The 24,659-nt window shown below is 39.4% G+C and overlaps 1 protein-coding gene across 1 annotated transcript in view; it reads right to left on the bottom strand.

Annotated features, from left to right (window-relative positions):
• Vsx2 (Visual system homeobox 2) overlaps positions 1–24,659 on the bottom strand; it is a 330,585-nt gene that overhangs the window by 164,843 nt on the left and 141,083 nt on the right. Inside the window, exon 3 of the mRNA XM_067779379.1 lies at positions 13,907–14,115. Coding sequence (XP_067635480.1) covers positions 13,907–14,115 — 209 coding nt within the window. The remainder of the gene's footprint in view (positions 1–13,906; positions 14,116–24,659) is intronic.

Raw genomic sequence — 24,659 nt, forward strand, 5'->3', positions numbered from 1 at the left:
AGCATTTGTTTTTTTTTATTTGTCGTGCTTTGTTTTTGCTCGATTTTCCAATTTTAACACTTAAGTATGGCAAAATGTAAATTGTTGTCGGTGTTGCATACATTTGGGCGCATATGTCTGGTAAAGCCAAGAAATATCCGTACATTTAACAAATTTTGTAATTTAAACTAATTTAGAAAATTTGCTCTCATATAGGTGGGCTAACAGGAAGATCTAAACGTTCTATGAAACCTAGAAAAGCCCCTGGCCTCAATTGAATACCCGCGGAGGCAAGTAGGCTTGTTTCGAAAAGCTGCCCAGAACTTATGTACGTATACAATATCAAAGAAAGTACATTCCACATCAGTCCACTGTGCATTTTGAAGACCACAGATAAATTGATGGAGATACTATTGACAGCTTGGTTTCCGAAGAGTATACTCCACAATAAATGCCATAGCAGAAGTGCTAGGCGCAGTCTAGAAAGCCGAGACAGCGTGCCACAGAGAAAAACCTATAGTCTCGCTGTCCACGTTGGATGGCAAAAATGCTTTTAACTCTGCCATGTGGAACCACATTAAAGCACTAAAACGCTCTCTCAAGGTATCGCTAGAAATCTTAAGGGATTACCAGAGAGAATAGTATCTAACGAACGAAACCACTCACGGCCAGAGAAATGTATATATAACAGGTGGAGCAGCCCAGTATCCGATACTAGGTCTCAAACTCTGGAATTTCACATTCTTCGAATGAACATGCCAAAGCAAGTAGCTACGAGCTGGTACAACTTAAATTAAACCATGAAATCCACAAAATGGGGCAGGTTGAAAACAATACTTGCCTGCACTGCGGCAATACAGAAGATGTACGCGCCACAACGAAGGAGAGTGGAAGAGACACATAGCGACCTATCCCCGGGCAGTGTCATTAACCGAGGTGAAAAGTGCGTTACAGTCATGTCTCATTGCTTGAAGACATGAATTGATGCAACTCCGTACGCGTACCAGTAACCAAATCTACAACCAGATCTCCGAGCAAGGAGAGCTGCTATCACCTCATAAGAAACGTTCATATCTGCTAAGATCGCCTGAAAGTTCAGCCAAAATTGCCAGGCATTCGGGGCGATTAACACTAGAAAGGGAGATCATAGTTCCTTTTACTTATTTGAAAGCTCACTGCCTAGATTTTCACTTCTTTGCCTTTCTTGCACTATATTAATGCAAACAATGTCCTCATTATTTAATTACGATGACGTAGCGGTAAGCCACCGCATACGAAGTATGTATGTATGTATGTATATATGAACATTCTTCGACCACAATTAAGTAATCGCACAGCACTCAACATGGTTGCATTTATTAGGTTTTAAGTAGAGGATAAAATCAACAAAAAGGAGCATAAGAATTAATAAAAGGAAAAAAGCATTAAGTGAGAGTGAAGAGAGCACAATTTTAAACGTAAAAATTGTATACGTTTGCGAATTTATAATTAAGTATTTTAATGGCTGACACTTTCCTGTGTCCCTTACCACCATATGCAAAACGTTAAGGACATGCAGCAAGCGTATGTATATGTATGTATGTCAGAAAATGTACGCTGACAGGACATCAAAACGCGCTTATAACAGCCATAAATTGCAAAATTGCCACCCTTAAAGAGTTTTCAAGTGGCAGTCAAACGTTAGACCCAACTTCTATCAACCTCAATTCAGTTCATTCTTTATTATGGCGGAGTCCTTGAAATTTTGTTTTATGGTTGCGACTTTGATCAGCAGACAATACTAAATATTGTTTATCGAGGATTTACTGTACAGAAAGCAAGTAGGTATAAGCTTCACGAACATCGCTTTGTCAGGAAACCCTACTTATTCTCTGTAAAGCGACGTCACAAACATCGTAGAGCAGGATAAGATACTATTAAATGATTTGAACCTTACAAATTGCCGGGACCGGATGTAGTTATACATGCCATGTTAAAGCCGCTTGCGACAAATCGATACCCCATCTACATTGTATCTTTTCAAGATGCCTACAAGATGGTTATGTTCCCGAAGCCTTGATGAGTGTACTTTACTCTTCGGAAGCCAAGGACTACAGCAATAAGCCTCCCCTCCTTTATTCTTAAAACACTGGAGAGCTTTCTCGTCCAGCATGTAAGAGACAACGCAAGTTTTGCAGGATTAACGCAGCTCAGCAAGCATACCGAAAAGACAAATCAGTTCAAAGTGCACTTCACGAGGTAGTTGGCGTCATTGAGGAATCATGGAAACGCAAAGAATACACGTTGGCAGCCTTCCTTCGCATTGAGGGTGCCTTCAAGAACGTTCAAAATGAGATCAACTACAAAGCACTTACACGACATGGAAGCCAATACTCTATAGGTGCAAGGATCGATTCTATGCTTAGGAGTAGAGCCGTCAACGGAACTTTAGGGGCTGGCTGAGCTTGTGAAATGGCTAGCAGAGGCACCCCTTAGGGCGCCGTGCTATCGCCTTCTCTTTGGATAATCGTTAGTTAATAGTGTTCTTTCAGTCTTTAGGGCATAAGGCCCGAGAGTAGTCGCATTCGCCGGCCACTTAGTGATTCTGATCACTGGTCAATTCTTGCAAACGATTAGTGAGCTCATGGATACGGCACTTTGCGGCATTTTGCAAAACAGGGCAAAATGGGCTGGGAGTAAATCCAACCAAAAACGAAACTTGTCCTGTTCACAATAAAATCATAAATCCACTCCTTTAATCCCTCTTCGGGAGTCAAATATCTTGGCATGATACTCGACTCCAAATTAAGCTGGAAAAGGAACGTTCAGGTGTGATCAAGGAAAGCTATGGCAGCATAATACACCTGCAAGAGGGTTTTCGGGAGGAACTGGAGAGTGTCATCGCATATCATCCATGGAATGCACAATCTAGTCTTTACACCGATAATAACATATGGATTTCTTGTCCGGTGAAAGGCGCTAGACAAAAAGAGCCATAAACAGTACGCTGGGAAGGTGCAAGGCTTGGGAATGTCAGGCGAAGTGAGCAGCGCACCTCCGAAAGGGTTACTTGTAATTTTTCACTTGATGCTTTTACAAGTGTTCGGCAGGGATTGGCCATAAACGTGGCTTTACGACTAAGGGAGTCCAACATGTAGAAATCAACTAAATATGCGCACGCGACGATATTAGAGGACATGACGAGAGAACGATTAAACGGAATTATAACGCGACCATATTACGGCGGCTGTTGACATCCGGATGTAGAACCTAAGATATAATTCATGGAAGGAATGGGAGGAAGGCTTGGACAGCGATAGAGACATTACAGCCTACACCGACGGTTCAAAAATGGAAAATGGGAACTGGAGCTGGAATGTACTCAAAGCATATGCATGTAAATCAATCCTGACGACTTCCTGAATCATATAGAGTCTGCCAGACGGAAGACATTAGCCATGTCTCCCTTTGCCGGGTCCCTGTGCACAGCGATATCAAAGAAAATGATTTTGCAGACGAGATGTCCTAGAAGTTTCAAAATGAGCATAAGCGAAGCAGAATATGAGATTAGGGCAACGCACTGTGTACAAACCGGGTTGATTGCAAGGTCTCAAGGTGCTTATGGCCATGTTTGGAGAGGAAAGGAGTTAGCTTCCTTGCCAACCTAAAGAAATCTCCAATGAGAGTTCTTACGGGTGGCATCACAGGTCATTTCGCTACTGCACCAATGCTCCACTGATGGTTCATACTAATAAGCTCTCTCTGCAGAAGCTGTTAAGATGAGGAAGAAGAAGAGTAGATTGATCACTTTCTCTGCCAGTGCCCAGGACTGCAAACATAACGTTTCAGATTTCTGGGCACAGGTTGGGAAGTTGGCTGGTTCGTTCGTTAAGGACCTCTAGGAAGTAACCTGGTTGGCCGAATGTACCGCCACCTGGGCACTATCTCAGGGAACTAACAAGGAAAAAAAATTCTCTGAGTGAAAGTGTGGGAAATTCCTCCACTTTCAACCTAATCTAACCTCGTAGGTACACATAAGGTCATTTGAGTCCGTTATTAAGTAAATTTTTTTATAATTTTTCAGACTTCCGAAAAACGGTTTTTAGGTAGAAGCGTATGTACCAGAAGGGATGAAGCATAATATGCAGCCAGTAACTAATTACTTTTGGTCTCAGGAAGCCATGGAAATGCATTTGTCGTCTCGGAAGCAACAAAAGAGCTTCCGTAATAGAATAACGAGCTTACTGCTCACTTGCATAATATAGAACTTCTATGTATAATGCATCCTCTGGCTACTTTTTTTTTGTTGTTTCTGTAGAACAATATGAAAGTGTATTAGGTACACAAAAGGCCCAAGTGCATGAATGTATGGGTTTGATTAACAATTCCAGCTTCATTCTAACGAATGTATTCCACAATAATATATGAGTTTCTTTCGTACCCGTTATTACACCATTCTCCGCCTCTTATGCTCTTTCTCGTTCTACTCTATTCACTCTTTGGTTGTTCTTACTCAATATCCTACGCTTGCATTCTTTTTTTCTTTGTTTGCTTTTTTTTCGTTAAAGTCACATCAATGACTGTGAAATTGCCTATAAAATATGGGCGGAATTTCTCGCATATCGATGTATATGAGCTCGAATGCATGTTTGATTGCCTATGGCGTTCTGTGTGTATCTTTTATATGCGCATGCCACATTCTCCACTTTGGCTACGTAATTACCATTCACACCCCTAAATGGGGATAAAGAATTTTAGAAACTCAAAATATGGATTTTCACATGCCAAAAAAAAAAAGGTATAGAATAACAATAGGAAATAAGTCGGAGTCAAGACGACATTTGCAGCCATTAGACAGAGCTACTTCTTCTCTGGAAGTCCTAGTCCAGATCTGGTTTTCGATGCCTCTCTAAAATAATAGACATCGAGGAGCAAGTCTGCGATTGATACAACAACAACATTAAGGATCTTCATTTATAATTGAGGGGGCCCACGGATAGGCAAACACTTTTCACTAACATGATATGAATTTTCCAGAGTGTTGAAGTGTCCTGCATGGGCTATCTCTAAACACCAAACATCACGGATAAAAATATAAAAGTAAACCTAAAGAGCTCGTGTGAATTCTTGGAAAAAATGGTTGGCAAGAAATGAGAAGAGGTAATATCACATAGCATTTGCTCACCAAGTCGTAGGCACACGTGTCTACGAACACACTTTCAAACGCGTGCGGAAGCTGATGTGTAAAGTTCCACGACTTCCGATTGTTAACTGTTGGTCAATCTTAAGTGAGGACCATTCTAGTATTTTATCTAACTTAGATTTACTAATGCATGAGTTATAAATTTAATATGAGTTCTCCGTATACATCTCATTCTATGGCATGAAGGTATTGGGGATACTAGTTAAATGAGTTTTAGTTAGTAGGTAACCATTTAGCTCAAAGTCTAATCAAAACTATATCATTGATTTCAAGATTTTTGGAAGTGGTGTAAAGTTCGTTCAAACGGATCAAATGACCTACAAAAAAGTTTCGACGGTTTTGGGGAGTGCTACTGATGTTTATGGTCCGTTACTGGAAGTAGATCCGGTAAGTTCCGGTAACAAGCACCATTAAGGTACTAGCCCGACCATCTCGGGAATATTAATATGACCACATTAAAGCTTCTAGGCCATCCCGCCCTCCACTTGCTCCATAAGGAACTTGGGGTCGCAAAACCCTCGCATGCTAAATATGTGTATGATACATTCATATTTGTAACAGGGTTCTCCTTGCGTAGATGAGGTTGACAATTGGGTTGCGGAAGTTCTGAAACTAAAAAGCTCTGTATTGCGCTTATCAACCCCTTGCATCCTACCCAACGTAGAGACTAGTAGCCATTCGTGTTTCATGCATGACATCTGACTGAAGAGGCCCCGCCTCTCAGGTCAAAAGGAGTCATCTTCACAAGCACTATGAAGAAATCTTGCGCAGAGGAACTTGTATCTGGCGATAATGGACCGATCTTCAGCTTCATCCACAATGAGTCTTTAAAATCTGATGCTGATGAATACCCCAAATATGAGGAAAGTATACACCCCAGGAAGATACGCGTCACTCCGACACAGCTTCGACCTTGATACTGCATGAACTTAAACTCTTACTTATCTACAATCAACCCCGACATATGTACGTAATATATGTCCTCCAAGTAATGTGTCCAAACCGGAAGCGATAAACTTTGCAAGCCCGAAGCCAGAACCACATCAAACGAAGACCGAAACACTTTGTAAGCCCGATACCACAATACTTAAACACTTTCAAAAGTCGAATTAGTTATAAAGAAGTCAAATTCAAAACCGAAATAGTGATTTGCAAACCAGTACCAGAACGAAACCAGACCAAGTTTGAAGATAGAAACCTTTACCGAAACACTTTGCAAAACTGAAAAAGTCTTCAAAAACGAAGCCAAGTCCGAAACACTTTTCAAAATAAAAACCGAGCCCAGACCGAACACCAAATTGTTTTTAAAACCGAAATTAAACAAAGATTTTGAAAAACTGTAACCGAATTAGCACGAGAACGAAATAAATAATTTTTAGTAATGAAATCAAAATCTAGAGATTGAAACGCTGAACCAAAACAAAGCCTAAAACGGGACGATACAGGAACAATATAGAACAATGAAACCAAACCAAGAACGAAAAACTTTGCAAAACTTAACTAGAACGAAACCAAAACAATCTGGAAGAACTAACCCAATATCGAGACTGAGGAAGTTTTAAAAAATCAAAACCGAGTCCACAACGAATCCGAAATAAACTAAACAGAAACCTTTGCAAAAATGTAAGTGGAACCATAACGAAAGCGAAATAATTTTAAATTTTTGAAGAGTGCAACCAAAACCAGAAACGAGAATGGTACCGAAATCATTGTTGGTTGGTGGCTATGCCGCCCAGACACCAAGAATTAGAGCCCAAGTCTCGCACGGGGCGCCATTTTGATGCAAATGTCTCTTGGAACCAATGGCTACTGTTTTTGTATGGCTACTCCGTTGGAACCATTTGATGCGGACAATGGACCCGCAGATATCTCTTACATAGCATTTAGCTACTAACTTAAGTTCCCGCAGTATATGCATAACTGTCCATAGTTCGGAATCTAATGTGTGCTAGAGCTGGACATTCACACATGTAGTGGGCGACTGTTTCTTTGCTGCCCACCACGCCGCAGCTCCGGCAAATGCTGTTAAATGGGATTCCTATTTCTACGACATGCATGCCAAGCGACCAGCGTCCCGTGATTGTGGCAGTGGTAGAGATTTCTTTCTTGATTTGTTTAGTATATCCTTTGTTCTCCTACTATCGTAATTCGACCAGATTTGTTTGATTACCTTGCAGCTGTCCGAGGAGCACGAGTTGGAGACTGCTAACTCCTTGAATCTGATGTGTATGTTGCTTTAGATTGATGTGAATGGATGATGCATCCCGGCCGCCTCCGCTGCCTCCAGCAGTGCCCCTGCTCTTGCCTGTTCGTCTGCCTTTCCATGCACTCGATGTTTCTGTGACCAGGTACCCATATAAGAGTTATGTTTGCGAAGTTGGCTGCAGCTTAAAGGGAGTGAAGTCATATTGAAGAACGAAATCGAACGTAAAACCCTTTGTATAACTTAAACGCGAAAGTTATTTTGAAACGGTTTCTTTCAAGCTATGTAATAGTTCTTAAGTTATTGCAGGGCTACCTCTGATGTTGAGTTTAGGCTTTGGACTCTCTCGAGTCAAGCGCAAAATATTTTCGAGAAAAAATAAATCACTGAAATATGCTGAGACCAAGGAATCTACTAATTCACCCGTACTCTTAATTCACAAACAAAAATTATACAAAATCTATTTTTCAAAATACGAACAAAACTTCCACAAGGCCACATATTTTTATTTAGCCAATACCGACAGTCCGATTTAAAGAACGTAATATCACAACAAATGCAAATATTCAACTAAATTGGGGTGTGTTAACAAAAATGCAGTCAAGGGGTAATCGCAGAAAAAGAATGCGAAACAATTTTTTTAAATAAGAATGCAAGTTTTTTTGTTTTTGTTTTTATGAAGCAAAGCCTTTTGAAAATATATGTGTATGGACAGGATGTGATGTAGAATAGGTGTGAAAGATCAGAGTACAGAAATCCAAACAAGCAAAATTTCAAATTAACTGAATCGCTAGTTGACAGGACCAAAAAGGACGCGGTGATTATAAAAAATATGGAAAAAATTAGCAGAAAGTTAAAACAAAGCTTTTTGACATAGAAGGGAAGTGAAGAAAAAAATTATGGTATTATGTACATATATGAAAACATATATGTATTTCCATATACATGCATATATACATATATATAAGTACTTATAAAGGACACTGCAGTCAGACATAATGACAATAAGATAATTAAAATTTATGAAAAAAAGATCTACACAAAGTCTTTGAACTTTGCCTCTTCTATGTAAATGTATCTACCCGCATATACAGTTATGTTCATATTAATAGCAGTGCTTCTTAGAACTCTAATAAAGTGGATTTATCTAAAGTAAATCAAACCAAATTTAAAAACGTTATGTAATAACGCATTAAGGCTAATTATGTTAAGAGCAAAAAATATTTTTTCTACATCATGCCAAGTTGTTGTAAATTTGAAAAAGACCACACAAGTGTCAGAAAAGAATGTTCATAAAAATAGCAGTTTGAAAAGATTTTTATTAAAAAGTCATTTTAACTAAAGATATATAGTGAATTTACTCAAAAAATACAAATAGTTGACTAATATTTCGTTGTATAACCCCCATTTCGGATGACGGCGTCACATCTACGAGGCATGGAGTCCACTAAGCGTTTACATCGGTCCACTGGTGTATTTGCCCAAGCTGATTTCACTACTTCCCACAATAACTTTGTATTGGACGGTTTTTTTTCATCAACGTGCTTATAGACTACAATTCGCTAGAAACCATATAAGCTGGCCGGTTTAAAATGGCGAAATATTTTATCGACAGATGAAAGTAAGGTGGTACTTTTTGGTTCCAAAGGTCGGCGGCAGTATGTAAGAAGACCACAAAATACAGCTAATCGGCCTCAGTTTACAATAAAGACAGTAAAACATGGAGGAGCAAAAATAGTGGTATGGGGCTATTTTTCGTACAATGGTGTGGGTTCAATATATAAAATTGAAGGTATCATGGAACAGCACAAATATGTGGAAATCCTTCAAGATGTTATGCTGCCGTATGTAAAAGAGGAAATGCCCCTAAAATGGGTTTTCCAACAGGATAAAAACCCAAAACATACGAGATAGCGAGCAAAGGATTTCTTTCGGGAGAAAAAAATTGTAGTAATGGAGTGGCCAGCTCAATCCCCGGAATTGAACCCCACCGAAAACTTATGGGAGCATATAAAGCACGCCGTTGATGAAAAAAACCGTCCAATGCAAATTTATTGTGGGAAGTAGTGAAATCAGCTTGGGAAAATACACCAGTGGACCGATGTAAGCGCTTAGTGGACTCCGTGCCTCGTAGATGTGACGCCGTCATCCGAAATGGGGGTTATACAACGAAATAGTAGTCAACTATTTGTATTTTTTGAGTTAATTCACTATATATCTTTAGTTAAAATGACTTTTTAATAAAAATCTTTTCAAACTGCTATTTTTATGAACATTCTTTTCTGACACTTGTGTGATCTTTTTCAAATTTACAACAACTTGGCGTGATGTAGAAAAAATATTTTTTGCTCTTAACATAATTAGCCTTAATGCGTTATTACATAACGTAAACGTTTTTAAATTTGGTTTGACTTACTTTCTAAGAAGCACTGCTATTAATATAAACATAACTGTACATATTTCTACAAATAAGCTATTTAAAGATTGCCTTACATTTTATCAAACGAATATCTTTTGTTTTAAGAGTAAATTAGTTTATGCTGTTGAGTTTAATTTACTTTTTATACCTTTCATGAAAATTAAATGGTATATTAACTTTGTCACGAATCTCAAGATTGTAAGTTCTTACAGGAAAAGAGATAGACCCACCAATAGGTATACCGAAATGATTAGGATGAAGAGCTGAGCTGTTTTAGCCATGTCCGCTTTCCTTTATATCAGATACTGTTGTCTGAAAAGTTCGGAGAGATCGGTTGTATATATAGCATATGTTCCCTACAACCGATTGTTTAGATAAGAAACTGTTCGCAATTTATACACCATTCTAACAGCTAGCAGCTTCAAATTTCACCAAATGCTTACGTATATAGCATATATTGTTGTCTGAAAAAATCATAGAGATCGGTCGTATATATGGTATGTATCCCATGCAACCTATTCTTCAGATAAGACACTTTTCCTAATTCCTGTCCCATTTTAACAGCTAGAAGCTTCAAATTTAATCAAATACTTACGCTTACGTCATATATTGTTGCAATAAGTGATTCGTAGACAGAGTTTTTCATGCAGACCACAAAAATTGTGAAACTTTGCATCCTCACACAAAGTACCTATCTATTTTTTATTTTATACTAGAAGACCCGGCAGACGTTGTCCTGCCCTAAATTTGGCCAATCTGCATACATTTTAATAAGCTTTTTCTGTCTGACTCTGCCCTCCCCCCTTTTCACTTATTCACTCCCCCCTCCATCTTTTTCGCTTCATCTATCACCATCTTCGTCTCATTCTATCTCTTTCTCAATCTCCTTCTCTCTTTTCTCTTTTCTCTTCTCTCAATTTCTTCTCATTCTTCTGCATCCCTTATTGCCTGTCCCAGAAGGTGGTATGTATTTTATTCCAGTCCCAGTCCCAGTCCTATTCCGAGTCTCAGTCCCAGTCCTAATCCTAATCCCAGTCCCAGTCCGTCTCTGGATAAGATATTACTCTGTACTAAAGCACCCATCAACAGCTTTCATTTGATATCCATATTGTATAAACACTGTCTAGGTATTCACTGGCCCACGTTTTGGCTTACATCGCGAGACCCTAGTCACCCAGGGGTATGAAAATTACCCTCTGCTAAAGCACTCGTCCACAGCTTTCATTTGATATCCATATTCTATAAACACACTCTAGGGGCACCCAGGTCCACGTTTTGGCCTATATATCGAGACCCTAGTCACCCAGTCACCTATTCTATATTTCAAGTTAGATCAAACTACACACGGGGTGCAAAACAAATTCAAAATCGGTTCAGTATTTTAGGAGTCCATTGGCCTCAATTGTGTGACACGTGTTTTTTATATATTAAGATTTATCTTAAAAATCGCTTAGGTATGTACATCTGTTCACTATATATTTCATATTTTATATAGCCGATTATTTGGATATTACGAATGGGATAAGATTATTGTTCAGCGCCATTCATGAAAGGTATGAAGTCTTCGGCAAAGCCGAAGACAGTCCCGTCCTTACTTGTTTCGTCTTAAGATTGGTATTGAATTGTCAGCTTTTGAAACTTCTTCTTGAACTAAAATGGAATAAAAATGGAAAAAATTTTATAAATAGGCCAAAAGCAAAGGCATATTCTTGAAGAGTTAGATTTTGAAATCTATTGAAGACTAGCGTCCCGGCAGACGTTTTCCTACAAAATATTTGGTAAGTGGACCTTCCTTTCTTCTATCACTCTCGTACCATCGTATAGACTAGAACTTGACTACTTTTTCTTCCATTTCTCCCTCTCATTCCTGCCCTTTCTATATTCCCTTTATCTTCATTCCCTTCTCATTCTGATTCTACCTCTCAGTCCCAAAACCATTCCCACTGCCACTCCAACTCGCATTCCCATTCCCCTATCCACTCTCACTCCCTCTAACACTCCCACACCTAAATTACCTTATATGTACCAAATATTGGATACCACCTACAGAATATTACGGATACATTGCGATTTAAATTTTTGTTTTATTTACACTCCCATGTCTGCCCTCACTTCCACGCCTTCTACCTTTTAAATTATTTAAAAATTTAAAATAACTCATACTTATATGGAATCCTTATACCGAATATTGTATTCCTCCTTCAAATAATTTTGGAGATATCGCGAATTGACATTTTTGTTACGCTCCCACTACCCTGCCTTCAACCTCTCTCAGCTAAGTTACCTCATATGTAGAATCTATATACCAAATATTGCATACCCCGTTCAAATAATTTCGGATATATAGCGAATTCAAATAGTTGTTTCAGTATAACTCATATTCCGACTATCACGCCCACATCCTTACCCATGCTTCTGCCTCTTCTACATAAATTATCTCACATATAGATTTTATATGTATTAAATGTTGATACGTACTTGAGTTAAATTACCTAGATATAATGAATTTAAATGTTTATTTCACTTTAACTCGGACTTTCATTCCCACTTCCACTCTCGCTCCCACTTCCACTTCTTCTGTCTCTTCATACTTTTCCAAATTTCTATACAGATGAATATATATATACACCTATTTATCGATAGTTTGAGGCAAAAAGATTCGAATTTTCTCAACATGAAATTTAAATTGCCTGGGGCGTGGCTTTGCCAACTTTTCAAATATAGCCAGAAAAATACAGGGTGCCCACTTGAACTTACCCTGAAAATTTTGTGAAATACTTGGACGGCTATAGGACACACACACTTCTACATCCATTTTTATTAAGATAGAATCTATCAAGGTTACACAAGTGTTGCCAGAAAGCCTCTGTAAAATTACCCACAGAAAATCTGAAAAATTCCTCAATTACTCACATCTTAAATGAAATAATCTCATAAAACCTTCAAAGAATTTAAAGTAGCTATTTCAGTAATGTACGAATTCATAAATAAAACCCATTCAGATTATGTATTCCGCTGTGATGAACTTGAAAGTGCGTCCTCCCTCTTACTAAATCTATAAGTGAAATATTCCTCAAAGATCGTAATTACGGACAATCTGGCATCACTAGGCTCCAACTGTGCTAGGTGAGATGTTGTATTCCAAATGTGAACTGCTTTGCGATTGAGAATAGTGCGAGCTATAAGTATAGACTTCCTCGTAAGGGGAAAAATATCGTTTGGAAAATCTGTTTTCGAGGATACTGCACAAACCGTAAAGCCGATGAGATCAGAGAAAGAACGGACGGATAGTTTAGAGTGTTGGCTGCATGCACAGCTAGTTGTGAGAAATAGATAAGTGGAATAGTTGACTAAGACACCAAGGGATTGCTACATAGCCCTTCTGTAAAAAAAATCGTACTAAACTAATAATCTCCTGTCTGTAGTTAACTTATAAGATCTTTTAGAGACAATACCAATCCCCTTGATAGCCAGTTTATAAGCTAATTGAGAGATTTGTTCAAGAATGACGGTCTCGTGAAGCCCATTTAAACCCACATTCTTGTTGTTGTTGTTTTTGCGATAAGATTTCTTCCCGAAGGCTTTGGGGAGTGTTTTAGATGTGATGGTCCTTTGCCGGATAAAGATCCGGTACGCTCCGGTAACACAGCCCGACCATCTCGGGAACGATTTATATAGCCACATTAAACCTGCAGGCCATCCCTCCCTCCCCACCCAAGTTCCATGAGGAGCTTGGGGTTGCCAGAGCCTCGTCTGTTAGTGAAACAGGATTCGCCGCGGATAGGTGAGGTTGACAATTGGGTTTGGAGAAGCTATATATTGCGCTGACAACCTGAAAGGATTGCGCTACACAGCCCCTTGAATCTGGTATTTTATTCGCCTCTTACGACAGGCATACCTACCGCGGGTATATTCTGACCCCCTAACCCGCTGAGGTAACCTACATTCTTCACAGCAGACGCTCAGAACAAATTGATTTCATTACTCCCTGCTAAGTAAATGTGTTCTTTTTTCAGCTTAATTTTCGATGATCCCTTTTAAGCTTTTAAAGCTATCCTGCCTGATTTCGGGAGCTTTATCCCTTTCTGATAATTGATATTTGTAACCAAATTTTTGGACTCACCTGTATACGATCCTCAGGTAACTCGGTTTTCAGCGATAACATTTCACGTGCATACACATCAGGATAGTGTGCTTCTTTGAAGGCCTCTTCGAGTTTTTCCAATTGATAAGATGTAAAAATTGTACGACTATGACGGCGTTTCTTTTTCTTTTTCTTGCTACCGAAGCCATTAAGACCATCAATGGTGAAATCTTTGCTAGAGAGTGGACCTGAAAAGAAAGAAAAGGCAATTAATTAGTTTGCAAGTTTGTGGATGGAATAAGATGTATGGACCAAGATTCAGAATTGAAAGGCTTACTTATCCTTTGTGTTAGCATAAGCTCTGGGTATTGCCGCTACACCGGTTTGAGCAGCGACAAGCGATCACTGCGTACGATTGACGCACTCTCCCTTTAGTTGACTGGGTTTTATAAAAAATTTCAGGACTACGAAAGTGAAAAGGGTCACAGGTTCTAAGGTTTATATATTCTTAATAGGTGTTTGGGGCCTGCACCTCCATGAGCGTATAGGGTACCCCGAAATTAGCTTGAGATCGCCAAATAGCACTTAATGTTAACTGTAAAGTCAAACCACTTTGCTTTACAGAAAATTAAAAAAAAGTTATTAACCTTGCGAAAAAAAATTTTTTTTTTGATGGATATAAATCTTTGCTCACGGTATGAGGGAATGTAAGCGTGAGGTTATTGTTGTTGTTGTTGTAGCGGTGTATACACTCCCTGAAGGCTTTTTGGGAGTCTTATCGATGTTGATGGTCCTTTGCCGGACGCAGATCCGGTACGTTCTGCTAACAAGCACCATTAAGGTACTAGCCACACCATCTCGGGAATGATTTAGTATGACCACATGAAACCTTCTAGGCCATACCGCCCTCCCACCCCCTAGATTCATGAGGAACTTGAGATCACCAGAGCCTCCACGGCTGAAGAAATATGATTCGCTATAAATTGCGCTGGCATCCCCTTGAAAGAGTTGCGCTATACAATCCTTTGAATAAATTTGGTATTTTAGACGCCTCTTACGATAGGCATACCTGCCGCGGGTATATTCTAAGCCTCCTAACCCGCTGGGAGAGCTAGCTCGAGGTGCTGTATGGAGTAATACGGAATGGAGCCGTTAGTGTAGTCTCTACACTGTGGCGTAATGTGGAAACAATCTAAATGTTGATATGAGCGAAATCAGACAGCAAATCAAAGCAAGGCAAGGACAGGAAAGGACAGGAAAGGAAAAGAAAGGGCAGGAAAGGAATGGAAGGGACAAATAAGGAAGAGAAGATAGGGAAAACAAAGGAAAGGTTTGTAATAGGTGTGTTATCGAGGAGGTATATACCAGTTATCGAAGTGTTATAAATTTAAATTAGCAAAATTACCCATGAGTTATCGTTTTTATCGACGAGTTATCGGTCTGTTATCGAAAAAACATGGATATGTTATCGAAAATTAATTGATTATTTATCGAAAAGTTTTATATTTGATGTAGAAAGTTCATCGATATATTACCAAACTGTTGTCGATTTGTCATCTAAAAGCTATCGAAAGTTTATCGATTTGTTATCGGTTATGTTATATAAAAAAACAAGAAAATTGCAGAAATGTTTGTCTTAAATAATATTAGCTGGATCTTTTACATTTGGAAAGTGCGATATCTCAAATTTCCAACGAAAATTAAGATGAGCGATGTAAATTTAAAAAAAGTCTAAGAATTATAAAATATCAACTGCAAGTTCAAGCAAAAAAGTGCATTTGAACCCAAAAAGTCATACACAAAAAACGACTACTAAGCAATTACAACAAACTAACTATACTTCATAACCCACTCGCCTGACATGGGAACGTAATTCGATACGCTAAACGAGCACATGAAAGCACTTGCAACTGTTGCTTGCAACACATGCAACATGGCATCTTGAACTGTGCCACATTTTCTATGGAAGAGAAAATATTTTCTTAACTTTTTTCACATATCCAATTACAAATAAAACAAAATCAGACAATTTTGATGGAATCACATTGTAGATGCGTTCGCTAAGTCAAAGTACCGTTTTGTGACTTGTATTTTCCCGCTGTCTACGCAAAAGGCAACCAAAGTAGGCAACAACAATAAGCGCTTAAGTGGCGCTTCATCACTTCTGCAGTGCAATGCTAAATAGCATTTGCAGCAAATTACGAAGAAAAATTACATAGAGCTGATGAACCGAACACGGCGAACCGGTTACTTCAAAACACTGGTCAATCTGAGTGTTTGAAAAAAACGACAAAAAGAGCAGAGTATTAGTTTATAAAACGTAATAAACGCTCCTTAAGAAACCGTTTTCAAATAATTCCAAAAAATTGTTATGGCATTAGTCCCGAAATCGATTTGAATTAAAAAAAATTGAAAAAATTCCGTTTAATAAAAGGCCTTTTAAAGATACTTGAAACACCATTTTTAGTTCTGCTAACAAAAATTTAGTAAATTGTTCAAGAAACTGAAGACATAAGATCATACTACGGGTTCAACTCTGCGTATCCATTTCCATCTATGGCCCGTGTATCAATTTCCTGGTCGAATTCTTAGCGTTCAACCAAATTCATAAGGCATTTGATGGGGGAATGTGATAAAGTCGACCACAATATCGACCTATGCTAAAGAAGTGAAGTGACACTGTCAAAACACCGTACTCAGAACTTCCACGTGATGTGTTCTTGTAATACTACATCGTCTATACAATAAGACGGGAGTACTCCCTATAAATGATTGAAATGAAATGCTGAACAAGCTGTTATTTTAACAGATGACTGATTGCTGCGGCCCTGTATCCCAGGCATATAAGCAGACACCTCCGCAAGAATTCAGGCGTTTGATCCAGAAGTGCTTAAAACTTCGCTCAGCCTCATCTAAAAAAATCGGAAAGGTGTCATGTCGATAAATGCCCGACGAATCGCATCGTCAGAGTTCGATTCCCGAAACTCACAATAGAGGAAAGCAGACTTCCCAGGGAAGTACGCGTCACTTTGAGCAAGATTGGCCGCCGAGAATACCGATGACAATTTGTGAGTGATTGCACTTACTTGAGGGAGGAATGCACTGCTACAAAACGAAACCAAGCATTAAAACTCGCAGCGCCTTCTCCTTTTTGGTTATCATTCGTTTCCTTATTATCATCTTCGCATCTCCATCTGCACCTTCCTATCGATTTTTAACTTCATCACATCTAGTCTCCCTTCAAACTTTACCAGCACTATTTATCGAATAAAGACTATGTTTATAATCGTCTAAGCACTTATTGAACAGCCGACTATACTTTCACGAAGAATCTTGTGCTAAAGCACAAACGCCTTTCGGCCACGGTCCACGGTTGAACCTTGGTTTTAAGGTAAACTCTGTTCAAATTATCCCAAGTTAGTTCCACGTCAAGCTGAAAGGCCTTTTAAATATTATCAAAAAGTGTTCGGGAAATAAAAGGCTTTGAGGTCAAGATGCAATAAGCTGAGGCTTTGTTTTAGGCTAAAGTAAAAGGCAAAAATGAGCTGTACGAGCTCGGCTAGGCCGTGTTGGACGAATGGAAAAGGATACACTGGCCAAAAAGGTATTCTTATTGGAACACGCCCATGAAAGCAGAAGAAGAGGGCGACCCGAATCCGCTGGAAGTACCAGATAACATCGTTTGTTTAGATTCCCTTGTTGTTACCAATTGGCGGCAATTAGCACCGTGAAGACGCGACTGGAGCGAGTAAGTAACTCATATAGCAAGGCGAATCTATACAAGGTGATGGCGAAGCGAATTCAACCAATTCGCAGAAGAATGTCAATTTAAAATAAAATTTTCATTGATTCCGATTAACTGACATGGACTACCTACAAGGCGTTGTATGGAAAATAATCAAGAAGAAGCAATCAGCTGTTGGGATAACAACACCTGGTACTGAATTCGCCTTGGGTTTCGATTAACTGACAGATTGTTGTAAAAAGCATTGTATCGCAAATAATCAAGAAGAAGAAATCAGCTGATGGGATAACTACACCTGGTACTGAATTAGCCCTGGTAATATAGCTTACGATTTCTTCTCGAATACAAAAGGCCTCATTCTCTATTATGAAACTAAAGTTCGATTTCGATACAGAGACGAATTGTTAGTGTATTTGCACTATGTTAAATGATGACAACATATCATTTGACAACTGATTTTGCCTGTTCCTGTTTCCTGTTTGACATTAAGTAATACACGTAAAGGCTGAATGAAAATGATGGAGAATACTATTGCTAGACGAAACCGTTTGGAGGCGAATCGTTCGGAATACAGAATGAAGCCCAAAATTTCTTCTCGAGACTCGAGAAATCGGCTTCTTGCGAGATTATTGTATCTCGAAATACTCGAATAGCTCTCACAAGCTTCACGGCGCTTAATTAAGTCGCTGTATTGGCTGTATTATATGCACTCTTGTGTTTTTTTTCCACTGCAGGGTATAAATTCATTTTTGAGAAGCTCACGACCTTTACAAGCAGCCATTCGAAAGTCGCGTTATTGGTGCGGGTCATCAGTTTAACCCCATTGTGACATCCAGCTGTTTCGAAGGCTGGTAGCGCTCTGTTTGGTTCATCATGCATCATTTTGATCATAATACTAATCAGCTCCCATTCTACGGATCTCCACCTTTTTGTTGACATCTGCCCATTGGGGACGCTGCAATCTATTAGTGCCACAGTCATGGACTGCTCAAAACTTAGCTCATCTTCTTCTAGGGGAAAACCGTAGTCTCAGCGTTAGCTTCCTTTAGTATCATCGAGTAAGCTGGAGTCTGATTGTTATCCCCCTTTAGGTTATTAATACTTGTGTCTTTACTTCTAAAGCCATTATTGCCTTCCTCTTCCTGTATTATAGCTTTGGAGGCACATGACTTCCCAGTACTTATATTTCCCTCTTCGATCCGCTTTGCAGATTTTGAGGTTCGGTTCCTGTCATTCCGGCTAATTCGCCTCTTGGTTCTTGGACTGGGGCGTTTACCCTCCTCCTTCTTCCTCTTAAAAGCAGGCTTTTCAGGTTCAGCCGATCGCTGCCTCTTGCCTCTAGGGGCTTATTTCTCTTCGATGTGGTTGCAAAATTGAGGGTTGCTCGCAACAAAGTTTTCGAATGTGAACTGTCTTCGACGTTCTTCCACTGTCTCACGGACCGATGCCAAGCGGTCGCTCCCATCGTTGGTTGGTTGAACCACTGCAGCCAGATATCTTGAGGGGGTTCCCGTTCTAACATTAATTCTTTGTCCGGGCTAGTATGCCGCTCCTTTACCGAGCGCACTGACTGCACACTATCATCGTTATCCGCGTCCCAGTCATCGCTGATAGCGATTTCTTCTTCCCCGGCTTGCGATGACATCACATTTTCCATCGCATCCTTAATTTCTCTTAAAGTTTTTGAGTTCATCTCGGTCGTACGACCACCTGCCCACAAGGCGGGCTCCGCGGTCCAATGTTAAAAATGGGTATAAAACCCGTCCGCTACAACAGCGCCCCTTGCTCTGATAAGACCATCATTACTTCTCGAGGCGGCCCGATATCGAGAAAACTCCGTTCAAATACAGCCGAATATACCCCCTGGCTGCAAATCGTGTAATAGGCACGGTCCGCATAACACCCTGAATTATGGGCTTGGCAGTCTGATGTTGTCTTTTTGAAATAAATTTGTTGGAAAACTAACTTTTTCTATTCTGTTTTAAAAACAGGGTTACTATTTACCCATTTTTAAAAGTTGTGCAGCAGTGTTGGAGAAGAGCTCGTTGAAACACATAGTCAATGGCCCCGTTGTACTCTGTTAATTTAAGTGACCTTACTGAAACCAATGCGTTCCAAGTACTTGTATCTGCATTGCATGCGACTTCTCAGCGCCGTCTATTTAAATATTAGAAACCGCACCAAACTAGTGCGTAGCTAAATATACATACATACGTCGTATAGTAGTTTTAAAATTTTCGCAGTAATCGAAAGTCGCAAATAATTTGCTAAGCAGTGTTGCATTCAGGCCAAGTGTCATAACAAAACTTCAAAGCATAGCTGTAATAATGTAACGGCGCTAGATGTTTTCCTTTTTATACCTTTCATGAACATGAAATGGTGTATTAACTTTGGTCCGATGTTTGTAACGTTGAGAAATAAAGAAGATAGACTCACCATTAAGTATACCGAATTGATCAGGGCGACGAACTGAGTTGATATAGCCATGTCCGTCTGTCCGTCCGTCCATCTGTCCGTTCGTCTGTTTGAACGCAAACTAGTCCCTCAAATTTTGAGATATCTCAATGAAATTTGGCACAAGGATGTATTTTTGCATTATACTAGACGTATGTCGGATCCGGTAGGATCGGACCGCTATAACATATATCTCCCATACAACCGATCCTTCAGATAAGACGGTTTTGGTCATTCCTGCCGCAATTTAGAAAGTATAAACGTGAAACTCGGTGATATATATTCTAATATATCATAGAAGGTATCCTGAAAAAATCACTTTGATCGGAGCTATATAAAGTATATATCCCATACAACCGATCGTTCAGATAGAAAGATTTTTGGCCATTTCTCCCTTAATTTCCAATATAAAAACGTTAAACTTGGTGATTCTTCTGTCACGGTTTTAGAGGCTAAACTCCTCCGAAACGGCTGAACCGATTCTCATGAAATTTTGTGAGCATATTGGGTAGGTCTGAGAATCGGCCAATGTCTACCTTTTTTTTCGCTACGTGTCTGGGGTCTTGAGATCAAAACGTGGACCCGGGTACCCCTAGAATGTGTTTATACAATATGGATTTCAAATGAAAGCTATCGATGAGTGCTATAGTACAGAATAATTTTCATACAACTGGGAGGCTAGGGTCTCGAGATATAGCCCAAAACAGGGACCCGGGTACCCCTAGAATGTGTTTATACAATATGGATATCAAATGAAAACTGTTGATGAGTGCTATAGTACAGGATAATTTACATACAACTGGGAGGCTAGAGTCTCAAGATATAGCCCAAAACGTGGACCCGGGTACCCCTAGAATGTGTTTATACAATATGGATATCAAATGAAAACTGTTGTTGAGTGCTATAGTACAGGATAATTTTCATACAACTGGGAGGCTAGGGTCTCGAGATATAGCCCAAAACAGGGACCCGGGTACCCTTAGAATGTGTTTATACAATATGGATATCAAATGAAAACCGTTGATGAGTGCTATGTACAGGATAATTTTCATACAACTGGGAGGATAGGGTCTCGAGATATAGCCCAAAACGTGGACCCGGGTACCCCTAGAATATGTTTACACAATATGGATATCAAATGAAAGCTGTTGATGAGTTCTATAGTATAGGACAGCCCAAAACGTGGACCCGGATACCCCTAGAATGTGTTTATACAATATGGATATCAAATGAAAGCTGTTGATGGGTGCTATAGTACAGGATAATTTACATACAACTGGGAGGCTAGAGTCTCAAGATATAGCCCAAAACGTGGACCCGGGTACCTCTAGAATGTGTTTATACAATATGGATATCAAATGAAAACTGTTGATGAGTGCTATAGTACAGGATAATTTACATACAACTGGGAGGCTAGAGTCTCAAGATATAGCCCAAAACGTGGACCCGGGTACCCCTAGAATGTGTTTATACAATATGGATATCAAATGAAAACTGTTGTTGAGTGCTATAGTACAGGATAATTTTCATACAACTGGGAGGCTAGAGTCTCAAGATATAGCCCAAAACGTGGACCCGGGTACCTCTAGAATGTGTTTATACAATATGGATATCAAATGAAAACTGTTGATGAGTGCTATAGTACAGGATAATTTACATACAACTGGGAGGCTAGAGTCTCAAGATATAGCCCAAAACGTGGACCCGGGTACCCCTAGAATGTGTTTATACAATATGGATATCAAATGAAAACTGTTGTTGAGTGCTATAGTACAGGATAATTTACATACAACTGGGAGGCTAGAGTCTCAAGATATAGCCCAAAACGTGGACCCGGGTACCTCTAGAATGTGTTTATACAATATGGATATCAAATGAAAACTGTTGATGAGTGCTATAGTACAGGATAATTTACATACAACTGGGAGGCTAGAGTCTCAAGATATAGCCCAAAACGTGGACCCGGGTACCCCTAGAATGTGTTTATACAATATGGATATCAAATGAAAACTGTTGTTGAGTGCTATAGTACAGGATAATTTTCATACAACTGGGAGGCTAGGGTCTCGAGATATAGCCCAAAACAGGGACCCGGGTACCCTTAGAATGTGTTTATACAATATGGATATCAAATGAAAACCGTTGATGAGTGCTATGTACAGGATAATTTTCATACAACTGGGAGGATAGGGTCTCGAGATATAGCCCAAAACGTGGACCCTGGTACCCCTAGAATGTGTTTGTACAATATGGATATCAAATGAAAACTGTTGTTGAGTGCTATAGTACAGGATAATTTTCATACAACTGGGAGGCTAGGGTCTCGAGATATAGCCCAAAACAGGGACCCGGGTACCCTTAGAATGTGTTTATACAATATGGATATCAAATGAAAACCGTTTATGAGTGCTATGTACAGGATAATTTTCATACAACTGGGAGGATAGGGTCTCGAGATATAGCCCAAAACGTGGACCCGGGTACCCCTAGAATATGTTTACAAAATATGGATATCAAATGAAAGCTGTTGATGAGTTCTATAGTATAGGACAGCCCAAAACGTGGACCCGGATACCCCTAGAATGTGTTTATACAATATGGATATCAAATGAAAGCTGTTGATGGGTGCTATAGTACAGGATAATTTTCATACAACTGGGAGGATAGGGTCTCTAGATATAGCCCAAAACGTGGACCCGGGTACCCCTAGAATGTGTTTATACAATATGGATATCAAATGAAAACTGTTGATGAGTGCTATAGTACAGGATAATTTACATACAACTGGGAGGCTAGAGTCTCAAGATATAGCCCAAAACGTTGACCCGGGTACCTCTAGAATGTGTTTATACAATATGGATATCAAATGGAAGCTGTTGTTGAGTGCTATAGTACAGGATAATTTACATACAACTGGGAGGCTAGAGTCTCAAGATATAGCCCAAAACGTGGACCCGGGTACCTCTAGAATGTGTTTATACAATATGGATGTCAAATGAAAGCTGTCGATGAGTGCTATAGTACAGAATAATTTTCATACAACTGGGAGGCTAGGGTCTCGAGATATAGCCCAAAACAGGGACCCTGGTACCCCTAGAATGTGTTTATACAATATGGATATCAAATGAAAACTGTTGTTGAGTGCTATAGTACAGGATAATTTTCATACAACTGGGAGGCTAGAGTCTCAAGATATAGCCCAAAACGTGGACCCGGGTACCTCTAGAATGTGTTTATACAATATGGATATCAAATGAAAACTGTAGTTGAGTGCTATAGTACAGAATAATTTTCATACAACTGGGAGGCTAGAGTCTCAAGATATAGCCCAAAACGTGGACCCGGGTACCTCTAGAATGTGTTTATACAATATGGATATCAAATGAAAACTGTTGATGAGTGCTATAGTACAGGATAATTTTCATACAACTGGGAGGCTAGAGTCTCAAGATATAGCCCAAAACGTGGACCCTGGTACCCCTAGAATGTGTTTATACAATATGGATATCAAATGAAAACTGTTGTTGAGTGCTATAGTACAGGATAATTTTCATACAACTGGGAGGCTAGAGTCTCAAGATATAGCCCAAAACGTGGACCCTGGTACCCCTAGAATGGGTTTATACAATATGGATATCAAATGAAAACTGTTGATGAGTGCTATAGTACAGGATAATTTACATACAACTGGGAGGCTAGAGTCTCAAGATATAGCCCAAAACGTGGACCCGGGTACCCCTAGAATGTGTTTATACAATATGGATATCAAATGAAAACTGTTGTTGAGTGCTATAGTACAGGATAATTTTCATACAACTGGGAGGCTAGAGTCTCAAGATATAGCCCAAAACGTGGACCCGGGTACCTCTAGAATGTGTTTATACAATATGGATATCAAATGAAAACTGTAGTTGAGTGCTATAGTACAGAATAATTTTCATACAACTGGGAGGCTAGAGTCTCAAGATATAGCCCAAAACGTGGACCCGGGTACCTCTAGAATGTGTTTATACAATATCGATATCAAATGAAAACTGTTGATGAGTGCTATAGTACAGGATAATTTTCATACAACTGGGAGGCTAGAGTCTCAAGATATAGCCCAAAACGTGGACCCTGGTACCCCTAGAATGTGTTTATACAATATGGATATCAAATGAAAACTGTTGTTGAGTGCTATAGTACAGGATAATTTTCATACAACTGGGAGGCTAGAGTCTCAAGATATAGCCCAAAACGTGGACCCGGGTACCTCTAGAATGTGTTTATACAATATGGATATCAAATGAAAACTGTAGTTGAGTGCTATAGTACAGAATAATTTTCATACAACTGGGAGGCTAGAGTCTCAAGATATAGCCCAAAACGTGGACCCGGGTACCTCTAGAATGTGTTTATACAATATGGATATCAAATGAAAACTGTTGATGAGTGCTATAGTACAGGATAATTTTCATACAACTGGGAGGCTAGAGTCTCAAGATATAGCCCAAAACGTGGACCCTGGTACCCCTAGAATGTGTTTATACAATATGGATATCAAATGAAAACTGTTGTTGAGTGCTATAGTACAGGATACTTTTCATACAACTG

Source organism: Eurosta solidaginis, chromosome 4 (assembly GCF_040869045.1).
Source record: "Eurosta solidaginis isolate ZX-2024a chromosome 4, ASM4086904v1, whole genome shotgun sequence".
Classification (NCBI taxonomy): domain Eukaryota; kingdom Metazoa; phylum Arthropoda; class Insecta; order Diptera; family Tephritidae; genus Eurosta; species Eurosta solidaginis.